This window comes from Trachemys scripta, chromosome 2 (genome assembly GCF_013100865.1).
Source record: "Trachemys scripta elegans isolate TJP31775 chromosome 2, CAS_Tse_1.0, whole genome shotgun sequence".
NCBI classification, from domain to species: Eukaryota; Metazoa; Chordata; order Testudines; family Emydidae; genus Trachemys; species Trachemys scripta.
In genome coordinates, this window is record NC_048299.1 from 213,163,595 (window position 1) to 213,185,294 (window position 21,700).

General features: G+C 40.7%; 1 protein-coding gene across 2 annotated transcripts in view; it reads left to right on the top strand.

Moving 5' to 3' along the window:
* SNTG1 (syntrophin gamma 1) overlaps nt 1–21,700 on the top strand; it is a 566,961-nt gene that overhangs the window by 456,448 nt on the left and 88,813 nt on the right. For both annotated transcript variants that reach the window (XM_034762903.1, XM_034762905.1), the window contains one exon: nt 20,162–20,278. In XM_034762903.1, coding sequence (XP_034618794.1) covers nt 20,162–20,278 — 117 coding nt within the window. The remainder of the gene's footprint in view (nt 1–20,161; nt 20,279–21,700) is intronic.

Consider the following 21,700-nt stretch of genomic DNA (forward strand, 5'->3'; position numbering starts at 1 on the left):
TTTCTGTCATCATGGGAGTACTGAGGAGCTGCAAGCTCACCTACTGATGGGATGAGGGCATGCATTTGGGCATTCTCCTCTGTTGGTGATTTCAGGGTAGCAGCGCGCTTGGCTTCCCTGTCTGCTCTGGCATTGCCCGTGGTTACATCTTGATCTTCCTTTTGATGGGCCCTGCAATGTACCGCTGCTACTGCTGAGGGTAGTTGTACTGGTTCTAACAGCTGGAGAATTTGAGACCCATGCTTAACCGGAGAGCCTTGGCTTGTTAGCATCCCTCTTTGCCTCCATAGACCAGCGTGAGCATGCAATACCCCAAAAGCATACTTTGAATCAGTAAAGATATTAACCCGTTTGTCTTTTGCCAGCTCGAGTGCACGAGTCAGGGCCACTAGTTCAGCAAGTTGGGCAGATGTCCCAGCAGGTAAACTTTCAGCTTCCACGGTATCATGAAGTGTCACAACAGCATAATCTGTCCTCCTTTGCCCATCCACAACAGCACTACTGCCTCGGTATACCATTCCAAGTCAGCATTTGGGAGTGGTTGATCTTTTAAATCTGGGCAGCTAGAGTATTGTGCATCTATGATTTCCAGATGGTCATGTTCCTGCTTTTCTGTCTCTGGTAGCAGGGTAGCTGGATTAAGGGAAGGACAGATTTGTAGGGTAACTTCAGGGTTCTCTAACAGTTTTGCCTGGTACCGAGCAACCTGAGCCTGTGTGAGCCAAAGACCACCCTTAGTATCCAGTAGGGCTTGGACCATATGGGGAATATACACTTGCACAGTTCCTCCCAGTGTCAGTTTTCCAGCTTCCCCAAGCACTAGGGCAGTGGCTGCGACCGTCTTCAAGCATGCTGGCCACTCCTTTGCAACTTGATCTAGTTATTTAGGCTGGGTCTACACTACCCGCCTGAATCGGCTGGTAGAAATCGACCTCTCGGGGATTGATTTATCGCGTCCCGTCGGGACACGACAATCGATCCCCGAATCGACGCTCTTACTCCACCAGCGGAGGTGGGAGTAAGCGCCGTCGACAGGAAGCCGCAGAGGTCGATTTTGCCGCCATTCCTACAGCGGGGTAAGTCGGCTGCGATACGTCGAATTCAGCTACGCTATTTGCGTAGCTGAATTTGCGTATCTTAAATCGACTCCCCCCTGTAGTGTAGATGTAGCCTTAGAGAAATATGCCACAGGACGTTTCCAGGCACCTAATAACTGAGTAAGCACTCCCAGGGCCATCCCTTTCCTTTCATGCACATACAGTTGGAACGGCTTAGAAAGATCTGGCAGACCTAGGGCTGGGGCTTCCATCAACTTCCTTTTCAAGATTTTAAATGCCCTGTCCGCTTCTGGGGACCAGCGAAAGGTGTCATGATCCGCTCCCTTAACACATTCATACAGAGGTTTAGCCCACAGTCCATATTCTGCAAAAGCCTGCCATGCCCAAAAATGCCCTGAACTGTTTGCGGTTGCTAGGGATAGCAACTTGGCAGATAGCCTCCTTTCTGTCATTTGAGAACCGTCTCTCTCCCTGCCTTATGTGAAATCCCAGATACTGTACTTCTGAAAGTGCAATTTGAGCCTTGCTTTGAGCTACCCTGTATCCTCGGAGTCCAACAAAGTTCAGGAGACTCACAGTAGCTTTGAGACAAGGAATTAGACCCACAGCAGCAATTAGCAAGTCATCTACATATTGCAGGAGCAGGACTCTGTCCAAATTATTCCACTCCTCTAAGTCTCTGGCCAGAGCCTGGCCGAACAGAGTGGGGAATTTTTAAATCCCTGGGCCAATACTGTCCAGCAAAGTTGCTTTTTAACCCTTCTGTTGTCCTCATTATGCCTTGCAGTATTTTGCAGATCTCATAGTTGTTTGGGCACATTCAGGCCCCCCTTTTCTTGGTTGTCAGCCAAGTCTTTGCTGTGAACAATGTCCTTGGATAGGGTCAGCATGACTGAGCTTGCTAGCTATATTTTCCAGTTAACTCGTTCTGTTCTTTTTCCTTCTCCCTTTCTTGGCTTCTTTTAACCTCCAAAGAAAACTTCCACTCTTCACTCATACACCTTTTCCCAACAATGAACACATACACATTGCCATTATACAACCTTTCAGTAACATAATTTCTATACAGAGATTTCAAGCAACAAACCAGCACGAGCACACCCACTTTTGAGGATTCCACTCGGTACAACCTCTGGTGTCCAATAGCTTTCCTTTTTAAACCTTAAATGCCTTCTCTGTGCCTTCTCCTTAGCCTTAGTTATAACTTGATTCTGCTCCACCTCAGACAGCAAGGTTCTCATCAGTATATTGCAGTCATCCCAGTCAGGCTTATGGCTTGCTAGACACCCTTCAAAGATTGAAATAAACTTGCTTGGATTCGTGGAGAATTCCCCTGCTTCTGCCTTAAAGGCAGCTAGGTGCACTGGGTTAAAAGGAACATGAGAATACACTGGCACAATCTGGGCTGCACGATCCTGTGTTCCTGGACGGGCTACCATATTCTCAGTAATCAACGGATACAATCCCATTGAGGGGGTACTCTCTGGAGCCTGTGGGGGTGCTGGAGCTGAAGGGGACACCGATTCTGCCATTACAACTGTGGGAGGGTTCTGAGGATTGGCAGCAGGTACTACCGAGCCTGTTGGAGTCAAATGGCACTTGTGCAAAATATCAGGCCTATTTCTTAACATCATAAACGTATACGCATAGAGATGTTCATTCCATTTACCTGTTTGCTGACAAAACAAAAGTAACTGAAGGATTGTGTTGTAATTAAGTGATCCTTCCGGTGGCCACCTTTCCTGGCATTCTAGCTGGTACTGAGGCCAGTCTACTGTACAGAATCTTTTTAATTTATTTCTAATCAACGGATCTGATCCATACACTTTCCAGTTCACCAGAATGCATTCTAAGGGCGTACATCTTGCCCTGCCTAGAGTACTCTGTCCCTGCCCCATGCTCTAGGGAGACATTGGGCGTCCCCAGGTCAAAACAGGTAAAGTCCCCACGGGACTGTTCCTACCTTATCCAAGGATCCGGTTCCTCACCGTTGCCCCCAACTGCTTCTCCACTACTCGAGTGCGTTGTGCCCTCCGGGGTCGATCACACCACGTCTCAGCCGCAGCCCCCCGATGAAGTCACCAGTGCGCGCTGGGCGTCGGTCGTCGCCGTAATCCGTTGGCCACCAGGAGGGATCCGGGCAAGGCTAAATTTCAGCCTCGAGCCCCACGTTGGGCGCCAAAACTGTTGCCGGCCCAGAAGGCCCGAGGGGGGGCAACAGGGTTTGTTGCCCGGTGTGCGCCGCACCAATAGACACACCAAGGTGGAGAAGCAAACCAAGTTTATTCGAGATCTCGAAAAGGCACTAGGAGACCAGCATGTCTCAAATCAAGCGCAGCACATACAAGCAAGTTTTTCCTTTTATATTCCAAGCTGTGTGTGTGTAAGCCTTTGTTCTGTTACTCCCTCTTTACCCCTCCCTCCTCGAGCAGTTACAGTTAGAAATGTTCCCGTTCGCATGCTTATCTTTGACCTTGCAAGCTCTACACACTAGGCCTTTCTCTCCCTCTTTTCCCCCGCATTATCACTAAAAGTTTTGCTAGTGTGAACGAAACTGCAGCTGTCTGCTAGAAAAAGCTGACCATTACATTTCTGCTCCGGCCTGCTTCAGCATTAGTCTTCTAGCATATAGGTAGGTTAAAGTTCACAAGATGGAGTTACTGTGGCTCACTTAGACTCAGAGCAGGGAAGTTTCATCGGCACTTATGGCCTTCCATCCCCCCCGAGTTACCTGGTAGCTATACCTAGTGACACCAACAAAGGCAAATGGGATACACCACATCACTTCGCACCATATCATCCATCCACTAATGGATTAGCTGAAAGATTGCGCAGACAATGAAACAAGCTTTGAAATCGACAAGGGGACAATTATCCATTCAAAAGTGTCTGGACACCTTCTTACTATCCTATAGAAACACACCTCATACTACGACCAAGGGATCCCCGGCCTTTCTAATGATGGGACGACAGCTGTGCACTTGCTTTGATCTGCTTAAACCTTCTGAATCCTGACAAATTGTGCAATGTCAGCAGCAAGATCAAGTCATCAGGCATGCATCCAGAGCAAAAAAATGAACCTTTAGCCCGGGACAGCCGGTTTTGGCTCGGAATTATACTTTTGGAGCAAAATAGGTCCCTGCTACTGTCATCGCTCAAAGAGCGCCTGTTTCCTACATAGTCTGGACTGCAGAGGATCTCACCTGGCGGTGACATGTAGATCAGCTGCTGCAGGTTATACCTGTCCTCAGGACACATCTTCTGTTGAGTTGCCTGACTTCACCACTTCCGGCGAGACACCGAATCAAGAGTCACCTGTTCCTGACTTTTCCCCTCCATTAATGCCGGCAGCAGAGATACTCCTCTGCCCGGAACAAGCTGATACCATATCCTCACCCATTCACCCTACGAACCCTGAGCACATTGTCAGGCCCACCCCCAAGACACTTTCGGGTGCAAGAACACCAGAAGTCCACCATAATCCACCTGGAGACAGAAGGCCTCTTCAATGGCTGGATCTTTAGCTACAGCAAACCCACGGTTACGGGGCAAAATAATTCCCGGAGTTTAGCCGGGAACGGAGGCAGTCTACCTCCTTCTCTAGTTTAGTGTTTGGTTTTTTTTTAGGGGACGTTCTTATTAAGGGGGGAGCAACGCGTTGTGTATTTGGTTGTCGTGGTAATAGAATCTTGTTGTTGCTATGGCAACTGAGTTAGATTATTAGAGGATAGCCCAACCAGTTTTGGCTGGCTTTTGGTTAGTTCAGTGTGTGGCAATAAATGGCTGCTTTTAAGGTTTACAGCTCTTTGTGTCTCCAGTGATTTTTTTCCTAAACCTGTTGCCCCCAAGGATATAACACTTACTTTTTAAAATTTTGTTAAAAGCTACAACTTCTTCATTTATATCAAAATTGGCACTGGAATAAGACGACTCTACTGATGTGTTTTGAGGTTAGTGAGCTCTCACCATGAATTGCTGCCACCACATTCTGCTTCCCAGTGCAGTAATGTCTTCTGTTCCTCTTGTTTATGAGAATTCATTCCCACAAGTCTTTGAAATGTACTTTGACTCAAAAGAATATTGGCTAAGTGTTTGGAGTGCCTCAGTGTTGATAATGAAGCTGTGACAGATCAGCAACTCCTGGATATAGAAGTAATAGCTTTGGTTGCAATTTGTAATTAGTGTATAATGTTAAGTGAAATGCACTAAGAATTTTTAAGATCAAGAAAGGTACATTGTATTTCCTAGTTAGCAATCATGCTTAAGTAGAGTAAATGATTTTTAAACTGAATACCTTAGTACAGTAATTTGTGACTGCTTTGGCTCTTACATTTTTATTTTGCCAGTTTATGCTAATGCAATATTTTTATTGTGGCATCAATGATGGTAGTGTAATGAGAGTTTACTGTAGGGAATTTAGAGATGCAAAGAATATCTTTGCATCTGCTAATCTTTTTACAGTTTATGGGTAATACTTTGTGGCTGCAAACTGTTACTGCAGTAATTCATCAATAGGACCTAATCTCTTCAATATGTCACTCTCTCTTAGCAAACCTATCTGGAAGATGGTTATATGCACTTGGTGGAAGGCATTGATGCCTGTAAAATTTAACCTCAATGAGATTTCCATTATACTTTGTATAGCAAGAGAACTGCTGACTTTGTTAAATCAGTTACACCCTGATGTAGTCCAGTGTCATTATGGCCCAGATTTTAAAAGGTAATTAGGCATTAATCCACTCAGTCTTGCAATGCCTAACTGACTTAGAAGTCTAAATCTCATTTTCAAAAGTGACTTAGGCACTTAGGACCCAGATCCTGAAATGTATGTACTGATTTCAGCAGGAATTTTTGAAAATGAGACTTAGACTTCTAGGTCAGTTAGGCCTTGCAAAGATGAGCAGAGCAACACCAACATTCCTTTAAACATCTGGCTCTATGTTCCTGATTCTAGAAGTGGTTTGTATTCTAGTGATTTGTGGTTTGTTTTAACAAATTATTTATTGGTAAATTGTCTCTGGAAGCCATTCTGCCTTCTGGGTAACTATGAAATAGATTCATTCAAACTGTATTTGATTCATTTTTACCTGATTTAATAATGTATAATATTTCCTTCCTTAGATATTTGTGTGGTTTAAAATATGTTTGTTTTAAGAAATTAATTCCTGTCCAGTAGGCCTGTATCATATTCATTTTATAGCTTTCTTTCCTCTAACCACTGAATGGTCTTATCGGCCCTCGCTTCCCAGCTGTGGTTTTCTGACAAGTACTGCTCTTTGGCACCTTTTCGTGTTTTCTGTGAGAAGTGGTATGTAGGACCTGATCCCATGCCTACTGAAGGGTCTATAGAACTCTTCCCATTGACTTCAGTGAGCAATGAATCAAGCCCACAATGACTACACCCCAGTTATATATCATTTGCATTTCGGAAGAGGCTCAGCAACCTTAGCCAAGAACATTTAGGTACCGAAAGCTGCTCAGAGTGTAAAAAAACATTTTGACCTTTGGCCTTCCAAATAATTTCTGGGTCAAAAAACAGTACCAGTAATACAGGTTGTATTTAAAGTGACATTGCTAAGTACATGTTTTATAATTTTAAATGTTTTCTTTTATTATTCACAGTTTGTACTTCCCTCTGATAGGCTTGCAAGTAAAATTTCATTCCTTGATTACTTTGTCCTCTTTCATTTACAAACATTGATTTCTCTTTCAAAAGATGAATCAGCCTCTGCACTGCAATGTAATTCTACATAATTTTGTTTTATATTTATACATTCCAAAGCTCAAAAAATGGTGACTTTGGGCTCTTACAGTCTTAAAAAAATTAAAAATCATTGAGCGTACAGAGTCTTATGTGTCTATGAGCAGGCTGCTAGGATGGATGTCCAACTATGACAATATGCCACAGCAGAGTGTGTATTAATAGGTCATTTCCCTTATTCCTAAACATCATAAAAATGGCAACCTCTTTAACAGCTTTGCAGCGAAAATGTCTGAGGTTTAAAAGTCAAAATTTGGCTTGGCAATGGTCTTCACTCAGGAGCAGTTTATGGTATTATTCCAGAGAAATTTTATTTTGGTTTCACCGGAGTATGGACGTTTGAATATTAGGTTCTGAAAATGAAATTATATACACTCAGGCATTGCTGATCGCATCAGTGCCCTGATCCTGCAAACATTTAAACACATGTAGAATTTTACTTGTGTGAAGTCACTGAACTCTATGGAATTGCTCATGAGTAGAGTTACCCACGTGCTTTTGTGTCCAGGGTCAGTGCCTAAATTGGGACCCAAGGAAAGGATGTTCAGCTTGTGCATGCTCAGATCGGTTAGCTTTGGAGTGACGAGGCATCTACTTATAGACACACGCTTGTGGCTTGTTGTTATGGTTATTTTTACTTTTTTTTAATACAGCAAATAAATCATGTTACAATAACCATTTTGAAGGCGACAAAGTCATGGATAAATGTGGCAAACTCTTCACTAAATATATAAATAAGAATTCTACAGTGTGTACATGTAGGGGGAAAGTCTTGTTAATGCTTTGAGGTTGGGTAATACTAAACATGATCAAAACAACTTCTGAAATTAAGGGGGAGTACCTTTTAGCCACTCAGATACAGATTTTTATGTGTATTATATCTTTTTTGAGGCCTTGTCAGGGGGCATCCTCTTGTGCATGGAGCACACTACTGCATCAGGCCACAGCACAATTGGCACACCTGTCTGTTTCTCTCCTTCTGAGTCCCCAGTAACTCTATCCCAGGCTCTTTTGCCATAATAATACCCTACCTGAGCTGCTATGTTACAAAAACACTACAAATGTAACACTGACAGACCCCGGTCGTTGACGGGTGAGATTGAACCTGGGACCTCTGGAGCTAAATGCATGAACCTCTACTGCATGAGCTAAAATCCATATGCCTGTTAGCTAAGGCTGTAGAGAAGTCACTAATTTTTCTCTCTCTCTCATGTCTCGGTGCCACTAGAAGGGACAGAGCACCACACCTGGGAGGTGTGTGGGTTACACAAATATTATAAAATATAAGTCCCCACAAATAGACTATTTGTCATCCCCTGTGTGTATAGTCCCTAAAATTCCAAGATTTGTAGTACCTTGATGGTCCACATACTGGTGTCTTCCACCATACCTGGCTTTTTGTCAGGCCTTTCCCCTGTGTGTGCCAGGACAGCCACCCCAGCCCTTCCAGGTGCTGTACAACCCCGTTCTTCCCAACAAGAACCCCCACAGCCATGCTGCAGGGAGACCATCCTCACCCAAAGAGCATTCATCATTCCCCCTGGACCATGAGCCCACTCCATTCCTCTGACTCCAGCTTTTCCAATGTGGAGACATCAGCAAGTAAGCCTCTTCACTGGTCCCCTGCCTTCAGCCCTCTCTGGACCTCTGCTTCAGTTCTCCAGCTTAGAGAGGCAATTCAACAGGCAATTCCCTCTGCTGCTCTCTGGCCTGTCTCTGGGTAGGTCAGTTGGCAAACCGTTCTTGCTGCTCTCCTACTTTCAGTTTTTCCCAGGAACCTCTTCCAGTCTCCTAGTCTCTGGCAGCTCTCACCTACCCTTTTCCTGACTGACTCCTTTGAGTCACCAGATCTCCCCATTTCTGATTCTCCCTGTTCTATCCTAACTGGTCAAACTGTGGGCACCTGTTCTGTCTCAGAGGGACTGGACCTGATTCATTTACAGTGGCCAGTCACCCTGTGACAGGCCACAAGAAAATCACAAAGCTTGTTCTTCATTAAATATCAAGAACCCTATCACCTTCTCACAACCATACTTAACTCCATTAATAAGTTCCGTAGATGAGAAATGGACATGGGGTCAGTTTAAAATGTGTCCTTATTTTACAGAGATGATTTTTTTTCAGTAGAAAATACTTTACCATGGCTGCAGTTGTGCAGCAGCAATGAGAGAGGACAATGACACTATGATATACAGTAAGTTTGTAGCCAGAATGTATGGGGATCCTCTGATTATCAAAACGTTAGTTGACAGCTACTCTGTTGAGAATGACAAAGAATGTCTTGGAGTCCCCAAGTTGGCTGTAAAATTATTTTGAGGGCAGAAGGATGGGATCCCTTCAATGATAAAACTAGCAGCCTAATTAACCTGATCAGGGGTGTGCTAAACTGCTGTGAAGATGTATGTGACAAGTAAACAAGAAAAATCTCCACAAGAAGAAAGGAAGTTTATGGAAGCGAAGAAGCCAGATCACTCTAGATAAAACAAAAGTATATTAACTTCACCAATTGGCGCTTTAATTATTAACCAGGCAAGTGTTGTATTCTAATTCCATTTTGACCAGAGAGAGAGAGAGAATTTGAGAATTTGAAGTGACTCATGCTGCGTTAAGACACATTCAGCACTTTTGTGAAAAAGATAACTGCCCCACTCTAGTTGGTGTATTTAAAAATGATTCAGTCAATAATCCTTAAGGCATAAGTAGATCAAACTATTTTTTTTTACTATCATCTCCTATTACTTTTACAAAGAGTGGCAATATAAATCAGCGCCCAAGCCTGTTGCGTGCATCAAAATTTGGCTCTGCAAAGAAAGCTCCATTAGAGTTTTCTGATGTGTATCAGGAATGGTAAGTACTTTTTTTTTCTTCCTTTGGAAGAATCCTTACCATTGAGAGCCATGCTTCCTCAATGCTAATCTGTTCTGTACTAACAACAACACATTCATACTGTAATGAATTTTAACTACATGAAATTGTTCATTGACCTGAATAATCCTCAGGGGGAAAAAAAATTGTTGTTTCAATTCTGTCATTTTGACAAATGCATGCGATTATCCAATTAGTCTTCAAATTGGCTTTGCCATCACAGGAATCTGTTGCAATAAGTGAGCATTTCAAAATCTTAAATGAGGGGGGAAAAGACTCTCTTGAAAATAAATTCTACCTACTAATCTGCAACCAGGGTGAGGAATTGAGGTATCTTCATCTCCTTGATTAATAGAGATGGAGTGAGAGCACTATGGGACGGATAGGCAGGCAAATTTTGCCTGCTTGACTCTCCAGGAGACTCATTAAGCACCCAGCTTATAGATGACACTACCCCAACTACTTGATGGATGTGAAAGGAGTGGCTAACCATACTTGACATGAAAAGTAGGAAGGTGCAAAGAGGGCCATCCAGAATTTTAGTAGGGGAAGTACAAGTAATTGGGACTTGTTAGGGGATGGCAGAAGGCCGAGTGGTATGGGGAACAACCTGAGTTTATGCTTGTGAACCTTTCACAAATGTGGGTTTCGATTAGCAAACAAAATGAGCTTTGAACTAAGGTTACATCTGAAGTTGCTATATGTGCACTTCAGAAGTGTCACAGAGCTCAGCTGTGAAACATAATACAGTAATAAACTGCAAATATCATTCTGGCTGGTTACTCTGTGTAGTACTACCTGTAGTTCTCAGTGCAGCAATTCTTGCGTGCTTAAACTGTTTACTCCTTCTGTGATTATATTCTTCTGTGTTCAAGTGAGCAAATATTATGATTCAATTTTTCCGTATTATAAGTCTATTTTTCAGTTACATGGAGAAGAATGGGAAGAGCCTCATAATTTAATGTGCAAATATCTGAAAAATATTTTCCAGTTTTAGTTTAAATCCCCATCATATTTCCTCAAAAGTTTACTTTATGGTTAAAAACAAAAAAACAAAACCAAAAAAATTCTATCTTCAAGCTACCTATGATAATAGGGTGAAGAGGAAATTAAATTCTTACCAGGAAATTCAAGGACATTAAATACATTAATATATTTAATCCTTTGATCCCCTTGAAATGGGAATAATGAGTTCATTTAAAATTAAATAACCTACCAGTAAGCAGCTCATGTATGAGGGGGCTTCTCTTTCATGGAGGGTTCCAAAACATAAGGAATTGAAATGGGGATTAGGCTAGGAAAAAACAGCAGGGAGGGGAAGAGGGGAGAAGAATAACCCCTCATAATGTCAGTAATACTTTTATTGCTAGTGTCTTAGTTATTTTTCATATTTCTTTTTCTTTATTGTATTCCAGGGGTTCACAACATTTTTGAATTGTGCCCCATGTTAGCTTTGATGTGTTTTTTTTTCTTTTTTTCTCAAACCTCACCCCGCCTTACAATTGCGAGGATACTGCCACCTAGTGTTGCTAATGCATTTGATCAGGTGATATCAGGCAAATTGCTTAAATCAAAATGCAAGTCGAGTGGTACTATAATAGTACCTCTTACCTTTACATGTGAGCAGTGCCGAGACCTCGGACGCCAGGTCGCAATGCTGCTTACTCTGATTTGGTTTGGTCCCTGCTCGGTCTTGCCAGCAGGGAAGGGGCTCTGCCCTTATGCCATTCAGCTCCTCAGGGGCCAAGGCGGGGGGACCCATCCCCTCCTCATTGTTCCCCTGTCAAATTCAAGTTCTCAAAAGTGTGTGGGGAGGCATAATTCCCCTGTTTAAAAAGGAGGAGGGGTATGGTCCTTTACCTTCCCCCACACCTCTGGTATCCGTAGCCATGCCTCCCTAGAAAGTTTGACGCACTCCCCGCAGTTGAGAACCTACGTTCTATCCCATTGACCACACACATAAATATCTGCTATACCTCACTGCAGTGCAAAGGAGTGAGAGACTCTAAAGTGCACTAAGTCTGTGCTACCATACAAAGTGGTTCCTATGTCAAATCAGATTTTTAATGTCAGTAAAGCAGGCTGTAATACTTCCCATTAAGTTTAAAATGGCACTATGCAAGATTAAAGATACAGCTCAAGTTGTTCACTTTATTTACATTTTTACCAGATTGTTTTAAGAGTCATATAGTGAAAGTACTGTAGAAGCCTAAATGTTTATCTGATTTGAGATAAGCTAAATCATTGTTAGTTCAAGGACTGGGGGAAAGAATTCTCCTTTGCTTTGGCAGGAAAACACAACAATCTCAATCATAATACATTACTGAGCTAGTATATAGCTTATGACTGAAGACAAAATTGTCCAGTAAATAGTCCCTTTTGATAAAATATATGAGGGGGAGGGGTTAAACAAAGATAAAAATATTCCATAGGACTATAATGAGGACCATCACAAAAGGTATATAAAAAACCTTGCATGATGAATATTTATGGAACCTGATGCATTCCTTTTGCTGGATTACTAGATAAAGGAATACACCTGTGTTGAGCCGTGAAGGATGAAAATTGCCAGCTCTATTTGAAGCATCATCTTAAAAACAAACAAACAAACACCACATGCAAAAAGCCCTTGTGTATTGTTGTATGCCTCTGTTTTCTATGAAGCAGTCTAAATAAATGGTGAAAGGAAAAAAAACTTAAACAAGGGATTTACGCCAATAAATATACGTTTTCAAAGCAATGAGCTCTGGAGGCTTAGCCGCACAATTCCCAATGTATTTATTTGGAATTGTGAAGTTAATGCTATGAAAATATAGATGTATGAGTCTCTATTATGTGAAGGATTCTTATCACAGCTACTGTAAGAATCAGTCCTATTATATAAGAATGAGGCCTAAAATTCTCTGGGGTGAGGGGAAATGAAAGAATAATTCTCTAAAATGAAATAAAGCAACAACCTTGGGAAAGTAATTCCCCTCCACACACATGAATAAAATGGCAATTCTTTTTTATTAAAATAAGTATTTTACCCCTCTGCAAGCTTTGTCATATCCATGTTGAGATTCAATCAGCTGTGTTATATGCGCCGTGTAATGCAGAATTTTAGCATTGAGATGGAATAACAATGATCATGTAGGACAGTAAGGTAGATGTGAGTATCTGTATATTGGGGAGACACCAAGGCATGCTGCCTTATCCATTCTCCTAGTGACTTTACATACGCATTGCTGCTGTTGTTCAATATAACCCCTGAGGGACTCCATATGAGAGGGCATTTGGAGTTGATGATTAGTTATTTAACAACAAAGATGGGAATCTGCCCCAAAGCAATTAACAGAATCCCTATAAAGCAATTGTATTCACTTCACTTAGTCTCATAGATAGGGTGGACCTCACCTTGTGATTGATTCAGCAAAGCACTTACCTGTATTGCTGGGAAAATTCCTGACTAGCTCTAATTACTAGTCATTACAAAAATTAATGATGCAATTGGGGCCGTAAGCCCGCTTAAACCAGAGTGTAAAACATTTAAAAATCTCATCCTTCCCTGATTTTCTCCAATGTGGTGCTCAATCAGCACCCCCAAAAAGGTAGGCCTCATTCTGGATTACAAGCAAACAGATCTTCAAGATCAAGTAGTTTGAGCGGTAATTAAATCTCCTTATAGTTTAGCTTGATTGGCACTCCACATTCCATAGTAGAAAAAATAATAATAGAATGCATAAGAATTGCTGGGAAAGGATCATGGAGATGGATGTGTGTATGTGTGGTCTTTTTCTTTTCTATATCGGTAAACCTGGCCCTGTGTTCCTGGTGCAGAGAACCTGTCTTTAATGCATCTTGTTTGCTTAGTGAAGAAGACAGAAAACCATTTACAAAGCTAAAACGACAAGACTGCTTCAAGGGACAGATTTTCTGAATGAGCTAGACTTCAAAACCCTGGCCAGCTCTGCTGGGCATTTGTTTTTCCATGTCTACGTGATAGCAAAATATTTTTATTCATATTTATTATTGCTCTTTCATTCACTCACATCCAGACACGATGGAATCTTCTGATATTTTTAAAAACAGTTCACTTGTAGGCAGGGCCAACGAGAGGCAGGGGAAGCCCTGTTTAGCCGGTCCGCCCTTGTTGGGGGGCCCCCCAAAAATTTTTCACCAGGGCCCGAACCTGCTCACAGCGGCCCTGCTTATGGGGAACTCTGACCCTATTGAAGTCAATGGAGCTTTTGCCATTGACTGCAGCTGAACCAGACTCAAACCTTCTTCCCAGCTTTTTTGTTTGGGTGAATTTTCTGTTTAACCATAAACCATGATAAACTCTGGGAGTACTAAGGCGGGACAAGAATGTCAGTAGCAGTGGGGCGACAATTATCAGAGCTCTTCACCAAGCCATCAGGATAATCCTGCCTGCTGTATAACATGTTCATTAGTCCTCTGGCTCTATCTTTGTCCTGTTGCCCCACTCCGCTGCTGCAAATAATATTAGTCTGAGAACTCCCAGAGAAAGTGGCAGTAATTCTGTCCTGATCTTTTAATTGCTTTATTTTCATCTATCATAGAATATCAGGGTTGGAAGGGACCTCAGGAGGTCATGTAGACCAATCCCCAACTAAATCATCCCAGCCAGGGCTTTGTCAAGCCTGACCTTAAAAACCTCTAAGGAAGGAGATTCCACCACCTCCCTAGATAACCCATTCCAGTGCTTCACCACCATACTAGTGAAAAAGTTCCCCTTTATTTAGCATTATTTTGTGGTAATTTTCTTGAGTGAATATCTTTTCATTCTTTATAAAGTAAAATTAAACATTCACATTAAAACTCTGTGAAAAATGACACTTCAGACCGAAAGGCTCTTATAGGCTACGTAAGTAAATACTTTTAACAACATATTGGGAAGATATGAAATGTGGATTTAATAAATACATGTTGTCAGGTTATGAATTATTGTCCTGCTCAGCTACAGAGTCTGCATCCTGTAAATCCATATTGAATTGGATGGATTTTTGACTGAAAGAAGGGTTCTGGTTAATTTATCATGTAAATATAGAGACTTTTTCAAGTGTCCGTGTTTCACCTGAGAAGCCATAATATGATGTTGAGTCTTTAATGCAGAATCAACTTGCACTTAATTAATACATTTTGCATCACTTATTGCCTTTGGAAATTACAACAGCTGCAAAAATTGCTTTGTGGCTGGAAGTTTATCGGAAATAAGACTTGGTTTCTTTTTTCCATGTGACAGGACTGAGAAGCTTGGCAGTCCTCAAACAAAGCTGCTGCTTCTTGAAGATTGAAATGCTATTCAAATGTCTAAATGTCCATAGCATTTGGTCATGCCTTATTCCTTTAGGGCCTCCACTCCTTTTCTGTGTGTGTGCAGTATCCATACCACTTCTGAGACATGAAGTTGTCTGATGCGCCGCTCAGTTCCCTTTCTTGGCTGAATTAGTAGTGATACTCCTTCAGCTCAGTGGATACATAGTTAAATTCTATTCTACATATATATGACTGGTATATATGATGAGTTCTGTGTTTGTATGTATGCAGTCAAGGATCTTTAGGTCCTAGTTCTGCAAAGGGACTCAGAATCATTGTTCTTTCTTTCCATGTGGAATCCAATTAAATTGAATAAGATTTTGTGATGGAGTCCATGCCTGCAGATCCTTGTGCAGGATCAGAAGGGGACCTGCCATGGTACATAATTCCTTGGGTCATCTTTTGTGTTTAAAAGTTTTTCTTTCTTATTTATATTTATCACACTCCATAAATGAGCCATTGAGCTCCAGAATTAAAAAACTGTCCATTTTAAATTAATGAGATTCCCACTGTTGTTCTAGATTTTGTCTTTGAATCAAAGTTAGCATGTTTATAAAAATCTAAAATATCACAAGGCTATGGATTCGATTTTATCTCCTGAAAGACAGGATATTCTTACTGCGTGTAGCACCTATGCTTTCTCCAGTTTCACGTGTCTAATTTATTCATAGGAACTTGAGGCCACTGTAGTAGAAAATAATTTTAAAAAATAAAACACTAATATATTGGGACAACCTTTCTATTCTTTAGAATCTGTATGGCTATGTTTTATTCATTTAAATTACAGAAAAGGGATTTTAGAAATAAACTTACTGACAATCTGATAGTGTTTTGATTAACAGTCCCTCTGTAGGTTTGATGGTGGTATTTTAGCTTGAAAGAGAAAAGCCCTTTTTTGTTAATAAATCCTCAATAAAGGATATTGTCTGCAAAATCAGTTTAACTTCTTCCCATGATGTAGAGTCAAGGGAAAAAAATCTCAAATATCTCATGGCTGCTTTAGTAGTGAAGTAATCAAATTTAAAATATCAATACATCCACATAGCATGAGTGACTTTATCCTATTAGGCTGATGAATAGTAGAAGTACAAACTTTATAAAATGTCATCAGAGTTGTGGGAAAGAGAAACTACCAGCTGAACACAAATTACTTACCATACTACAAAAATATTAAGTATCTTCAGGCCAGGTGGTTGTCGCATTCTGGGGTGCAATATATTACCAATGAGTGGTTGTGTCACCACTTGCCCTGTAAACGTGGATGCCTCACAGTGCATTGCTGATTTAGCTCTCAACCTGGGCAGCTCACAAACAGCTTGACAGCATGCATATCACAACCTGAGTGTCTGTGCTAAACAGCCCTGATTCAGCAGCTCTGACCCGAGTAGCTGGTCTACAGCACTACTCTGGCTCCCACCAGCCTTGGTTACTACTTGCAGGGTAACCTCAACACACTCCCAGTCCCATATTTTCCCAGAAAAATGTGTTCTGCCACATCCAGCCCTCTCCTGGACAGTTCAGAGAAATATTAAGGTTTGTTGCCTCTTTAAGGAGTCAATATCCAACAGGTTTTTTACTTTAACTGAAGTTACCAACCAGTTCAGTTTAAACACAACACTAGATTAGTTTCAGTTAAAAATAAAACAAGTGTATTACCAAAAGAAGATAGGATTTTAAGTGAATTCAAGCATGAGAGAAAACGTTAGAAATGGTTACCAGCAAATAAAAATGAAAACACTCATCTAACAGTCTAAAACTTAATCCAGCAAATTTTGGTTCATGGTTTTATTCAAGATGGCCTTTCTCCCCACAGCCTTCCAGCAAGATGGTGACTGACCCTCTCCTTGGTCAGGATCTCTCCCAAAGGCACAGCTGCATTTGTCTTCTTGGGTGAAAGAGAGAACTTGGGGTTTTCCGCCCCTTTGTTTTCTTCTGAAGGTTATCCCTCCAAGTAATGTTTATTCAAGCAGTGAGGAAGGTGACACTCTTTCTTCCCCCACTTATGTTTGCTGAAATGAAAATTGTTTTGTTTACTCCATTTCCTCTCCCTGCTGTCTGAAGGACCCCGTTTACTACTTATAAGTAAATTGAGTAAAACACACATTCCTTTGTTTCAGATAGATTTGCTTAACAGGTCTTTTGCCTGTCTAGTGGTATCTTACTATGTATCCAATTCCAATTAAACAAATCAAAAGCTAGAACCTACTAAATTCAGTTTAATTCCTTTCATAGATTCATAGATTCTAGGACTGGAAGGGACCTCGAGAGGTCATCGAGTCCAGTCCCCTGCCCGCATGGCAGGACCAAATACTGTCTAGACCATCCCTGATAGACCATGCAACTGTATCAGTCTCCAGAAATCAGAAATCATTTGCCATTTATCTGACATCATCAAAAATATTTTGCTAAGTCTTGTCCCAACCTTGCAAAGTCTTATATGTGTGAATAATTTTACTCACTTGAGTAGTGCATTTAAGTCAGTTACTTCCTCAGGCTCCTAAGAAATCTCAGGCGCACACTTCTGATTTTTCTGGCACCGTGAATGACATCCCAAGTACCATTAACAAAGGGAAATAAATTAGGGTTTTCAGTGGAATAGTTCTTTAAACCTTGCCTCATTGTACTTATGATCGTCTCTCTCACTCTGAGTATATATGTGCAATATAACTTTTCCCTTGGGATCTTACAAAAGAGGTTTAGGCTTTATGCTTAATTTTGCTCATTGGAGTGGACCCATTGAGTTAATGGATTTTCAGGCCAGAAGGGATCATAATGATAATTTAGTCTCACGTCTGGCATAAAACTGGCAACAATAAAATGTAGCAGAAACACAAACCCTGCAGGGTATGTCTATACTGTCCATGTCATCTGACCCAGGCTTGTGGGGTTTGGGCTAAGGGGAAATTGCTGTTTAGACATTCAGGCTTGGGCTGGAGTCCAGGCTCTGGGACCCCGATGATGGGGAGGGTCCAAGAGCTTGGGCTCCAGCCTGAACTTGAATGTCTACTACAATTAAACAGCCCCTTAGACTGAGCCCAATGAGCCCAAGTCAGCTGACAAAGGCCAGCCGCGGGTGTTTAACTGCAGAGTAGACATACCCCTAGAGCTGGTATTAATATATAGAGCCATTAATTTTGGAGCAATAAACTTGTGTATGTTGTTTCTGCTCTTAAAAAATGATGGAACATTCTCCATCCAGGGTCCTGAAATATCATAGGTTGAGTCATACCCAAATCATGCAAACAGGAAGGTGAATCATTTTACTCACATTAGTAATTTTGCTTTATGTAGGTAGTCCTATTGACGACTAATGTGTATAAAATTACTCATGCGTAAGCATTGGCCAGACCAGGCCCTTTGTATCTCCGTACTCAATCTGCAATACATCAGAACCCTGAACAGAGAAAAGCCCATGCTTATTAGGGTAGAAACAAATTACACAATCTTATTGCTCTAAAATTAACAGGTCTATTCCATTAACCATTCTATATGAAATAGATATTGGTTTGTCTATTTTCTGTGATATTTTACTTTCTACACTGGAAGTCGGTTTATTATCAGCCAAAGAAATGTATTAGTTAATCAGGTGTTCATGGATGTGTTTAGTCCATGTGCATGGTTTCTCCACAGCTATGGATACCAGTACTCTGGAAATACTCTGGTTCTTCTACTTTTGGTCTTGACTCACTCACATATCATAGATTGGTGCATAGTTACATTCTAATTTAAGTAATCATTTTCCAAAGAGGAGATAGTGATTTTAAGGAGTCCCCAGCTCTCTGAATACAGTGTAGATATAGGCCAAGATTTTCAAAAAGTGCTCAAGGCAGGCTCCTAAATCCATGTTAGGAACCTAAATAACAGGTTTGAGTTTCAAAAGGGTTGATCCACCCAGTAACTCCCATTGAATAGGTACAGTATTCAAAGGTTGTCATTAGACAACCACAAAATTGTATCTGGTGAGTATAGCTGTAGTTATACCATGATATAACAGTTTTACTCCAGTGTTGCTTCTTTTTCCTTGCTCTGCCTTTTTAGTGGGGATGGTGAAAGGGGAATTGGCCTATTTTTTTGTTTGGCAGAGCGGCCATTGGGTCCATCTCTGTTTTTCATAGTTGTTACAGTTCTTAGAAAATGTTCAAATATATTATGCAGGATGAAATAATGAATGTTATATAAGCAAAAACTAACAACAAAAAGAAAAACCCTGAAACAAAGTATAAATTATGTAGCATTCCTTTCTTAACCCAACTATTTAAAATTATAATTATACTTTACAAGTTTCAGATGGGCATGTTGCTTCTAACTTAAGACTTTTGAACTGGAGTACATAGTTAAAGTAGATAGTATACTAATAACATGAATAATTCTATGCTGCATTCAGTTGATGAGGTATATACAATATTTCAGTTTTAATATGTATAACTTATATTTGCGTGTTTTAGCTTATATTTTTTCATTCATGCTATAGTGGAAATCTTTTTTATAGTAATAAGTGCAGTATACTGCTACTATGTTTTAATTCACAACTCTGTCAGTTACAGGCTGTGTGGTCTGGGGTAAATCATTGAAGCTTGCTGACCCTTAGTTTAGCTGTATGTCAGATTGGTAAAATAATATCAACCAAATACCATGATATTTGAGTAATGTCTGAAAATTATGTTAAGGTCCTTGGATGAAGCTATAAAATTGAAATACAAATAGCATGCCTTCTCTCTCATACTGAATCCTTTCTTTCCACAGAAGGCAACAAATCACCAGCCAGGATTACACAAATAAGAACTTTCAACCCCTACTTGATATTTACTCTAGCTTTATGGTTACTTGGTTTCTTACACTTCAGTTTCATTAAGGTCCTTTAATTTGAATTTTCAGCATATTTAGAATGACTCCAGCAAGTTTTTTAAGGGATGATAAACTTCTGATATATATATTTGCCTTTTACTTTTGTTGGTACAATGAAAGTTTGTTCTGACAGTTTCCCATGAATAGGCTTTCTTTATGTGATTATGTAATTATAAGTGAATTACAAATATGTCATTTTGAATCACCAGTTCAAGGTCTTTAGTTAAATAGGATTTGAAGGGCATCAGCATAATTTGTATGATGAACATGTAATGTATGTGGAATTCATCAACACTATTGATTTTTCCATCAGATAGTCTATATGGGCTGGACAGAAGAACGGGAACAAGACTCCCTTCAGGACCGAATGTACACACCAAAGTTTCTAGCTCTGAGGGGTTCCTCTCTTTACAAATTTATAGCACCTCCAGTAAGTATATTTCTCATATTTAGCAGGGAAAAGTGTATTTAAAATAATTTTATCCGATACAATGCATACAAACATTTTACACAGTGATAGGTGGATCTTTCCGCTGTCTATCAGGATGTCTTATATAATAGTGAAAAATTATGGGGAATAAAAAGTAAAAGTTCTGTAAAATAATTATCAAAGGTATGAAGTGCAGCTAGTTAGCACTTTTCTGCCCACTTACCAGGAGCCCTTGGCAAAGTTGGAAGGGAAACACGTTGATTGCTGCTAGGTATGGAAAGGTCAACCAGGCTGAAGCAAACTGGTTAGATTGTGCTGAATGATAGCCAGCCTTCCAGATTCAGACAGCTGAAGGCATGGGGACTATCAGAGCCTTTTGCATGCTGTGGAAATGAATTTTCAGAACATCCATGTTTCCAGATTTCATCTTGAATGTGACTTTTTATACTGTGTGTGAGCAGCAGAGGGGAGGGAGATAGGGGAAGGGGAAAGTGGGCTGAGTAATATTGTTGGTTTAATTTGAATTTAACCAGCAAAATGTTTAGGGCCAATTTTTACTACTCTTACTCATGTTGAGTAGTGCCTCACTTGAGCCCTAACTCAACAAAGCATTTAAGCAGGTTTTTTTTTTACCTCTGCTCAGCAAAGCATTTATGCAGTCCTGAGGTCCCATTACAGTAAAACATAGTTAAGTACTTTATTGGGTAGGAATAGATTTAAGCATGTGCTTTAAGATAAGCACATCAATTGTCACACACATTGGGAGTGGCAAGGAGAGTTAAAAATTCAAAAGAGAGACCGAAAACACAAGAGAATCTCATGATTTTTGAACTTTTGGAATTAGCTGTACTGCCTCTGCTTAGATGCTTTGATGCATGAGGACCTGAGCAAGAAGTCTCAATGATTTCAATGGGGCTGCTCACCGGCCTTTGATTCCGAGAGGAGGCAGAGAGGAAATTAAAGCTTAGAACTGGAGGAAAAAATGTCTTCTCTCTCTGAGCTGGGAGGGAAACAGAAATAAATTTCTATGTCCTGTAGAGCAGATTGAAAGTTACCACTCACTGTGAATAAGGGTGGATGAATCTGACCCCAAGACAGCACAATTATTCACTTGTTAGTTTTGGAGAGAACTTTTTCAAGGAGTTCTGATTTTTTTTTAAATTTTCTTTCAGGACCAGATTCTAATGTTCTTACTGGTGCTGAATGGCACCTTATTCCAGAAGTAGTCCTACTGAGTTCAATCGAACTACTTATCAAGTTTTTTTTTTTAATAAAAATATTATACTGTTCTCCAGTGAGGCAGTGGGGAAGATTGCCAATCAGAGGGGGTTCTCCCCCAGGAAAAGCTGACATTTGCAAGCGGGCTGGAGATTCTCACATCTCTGACTGCCTCCAGCCCTGGGCCAAATTCACATAGAAATC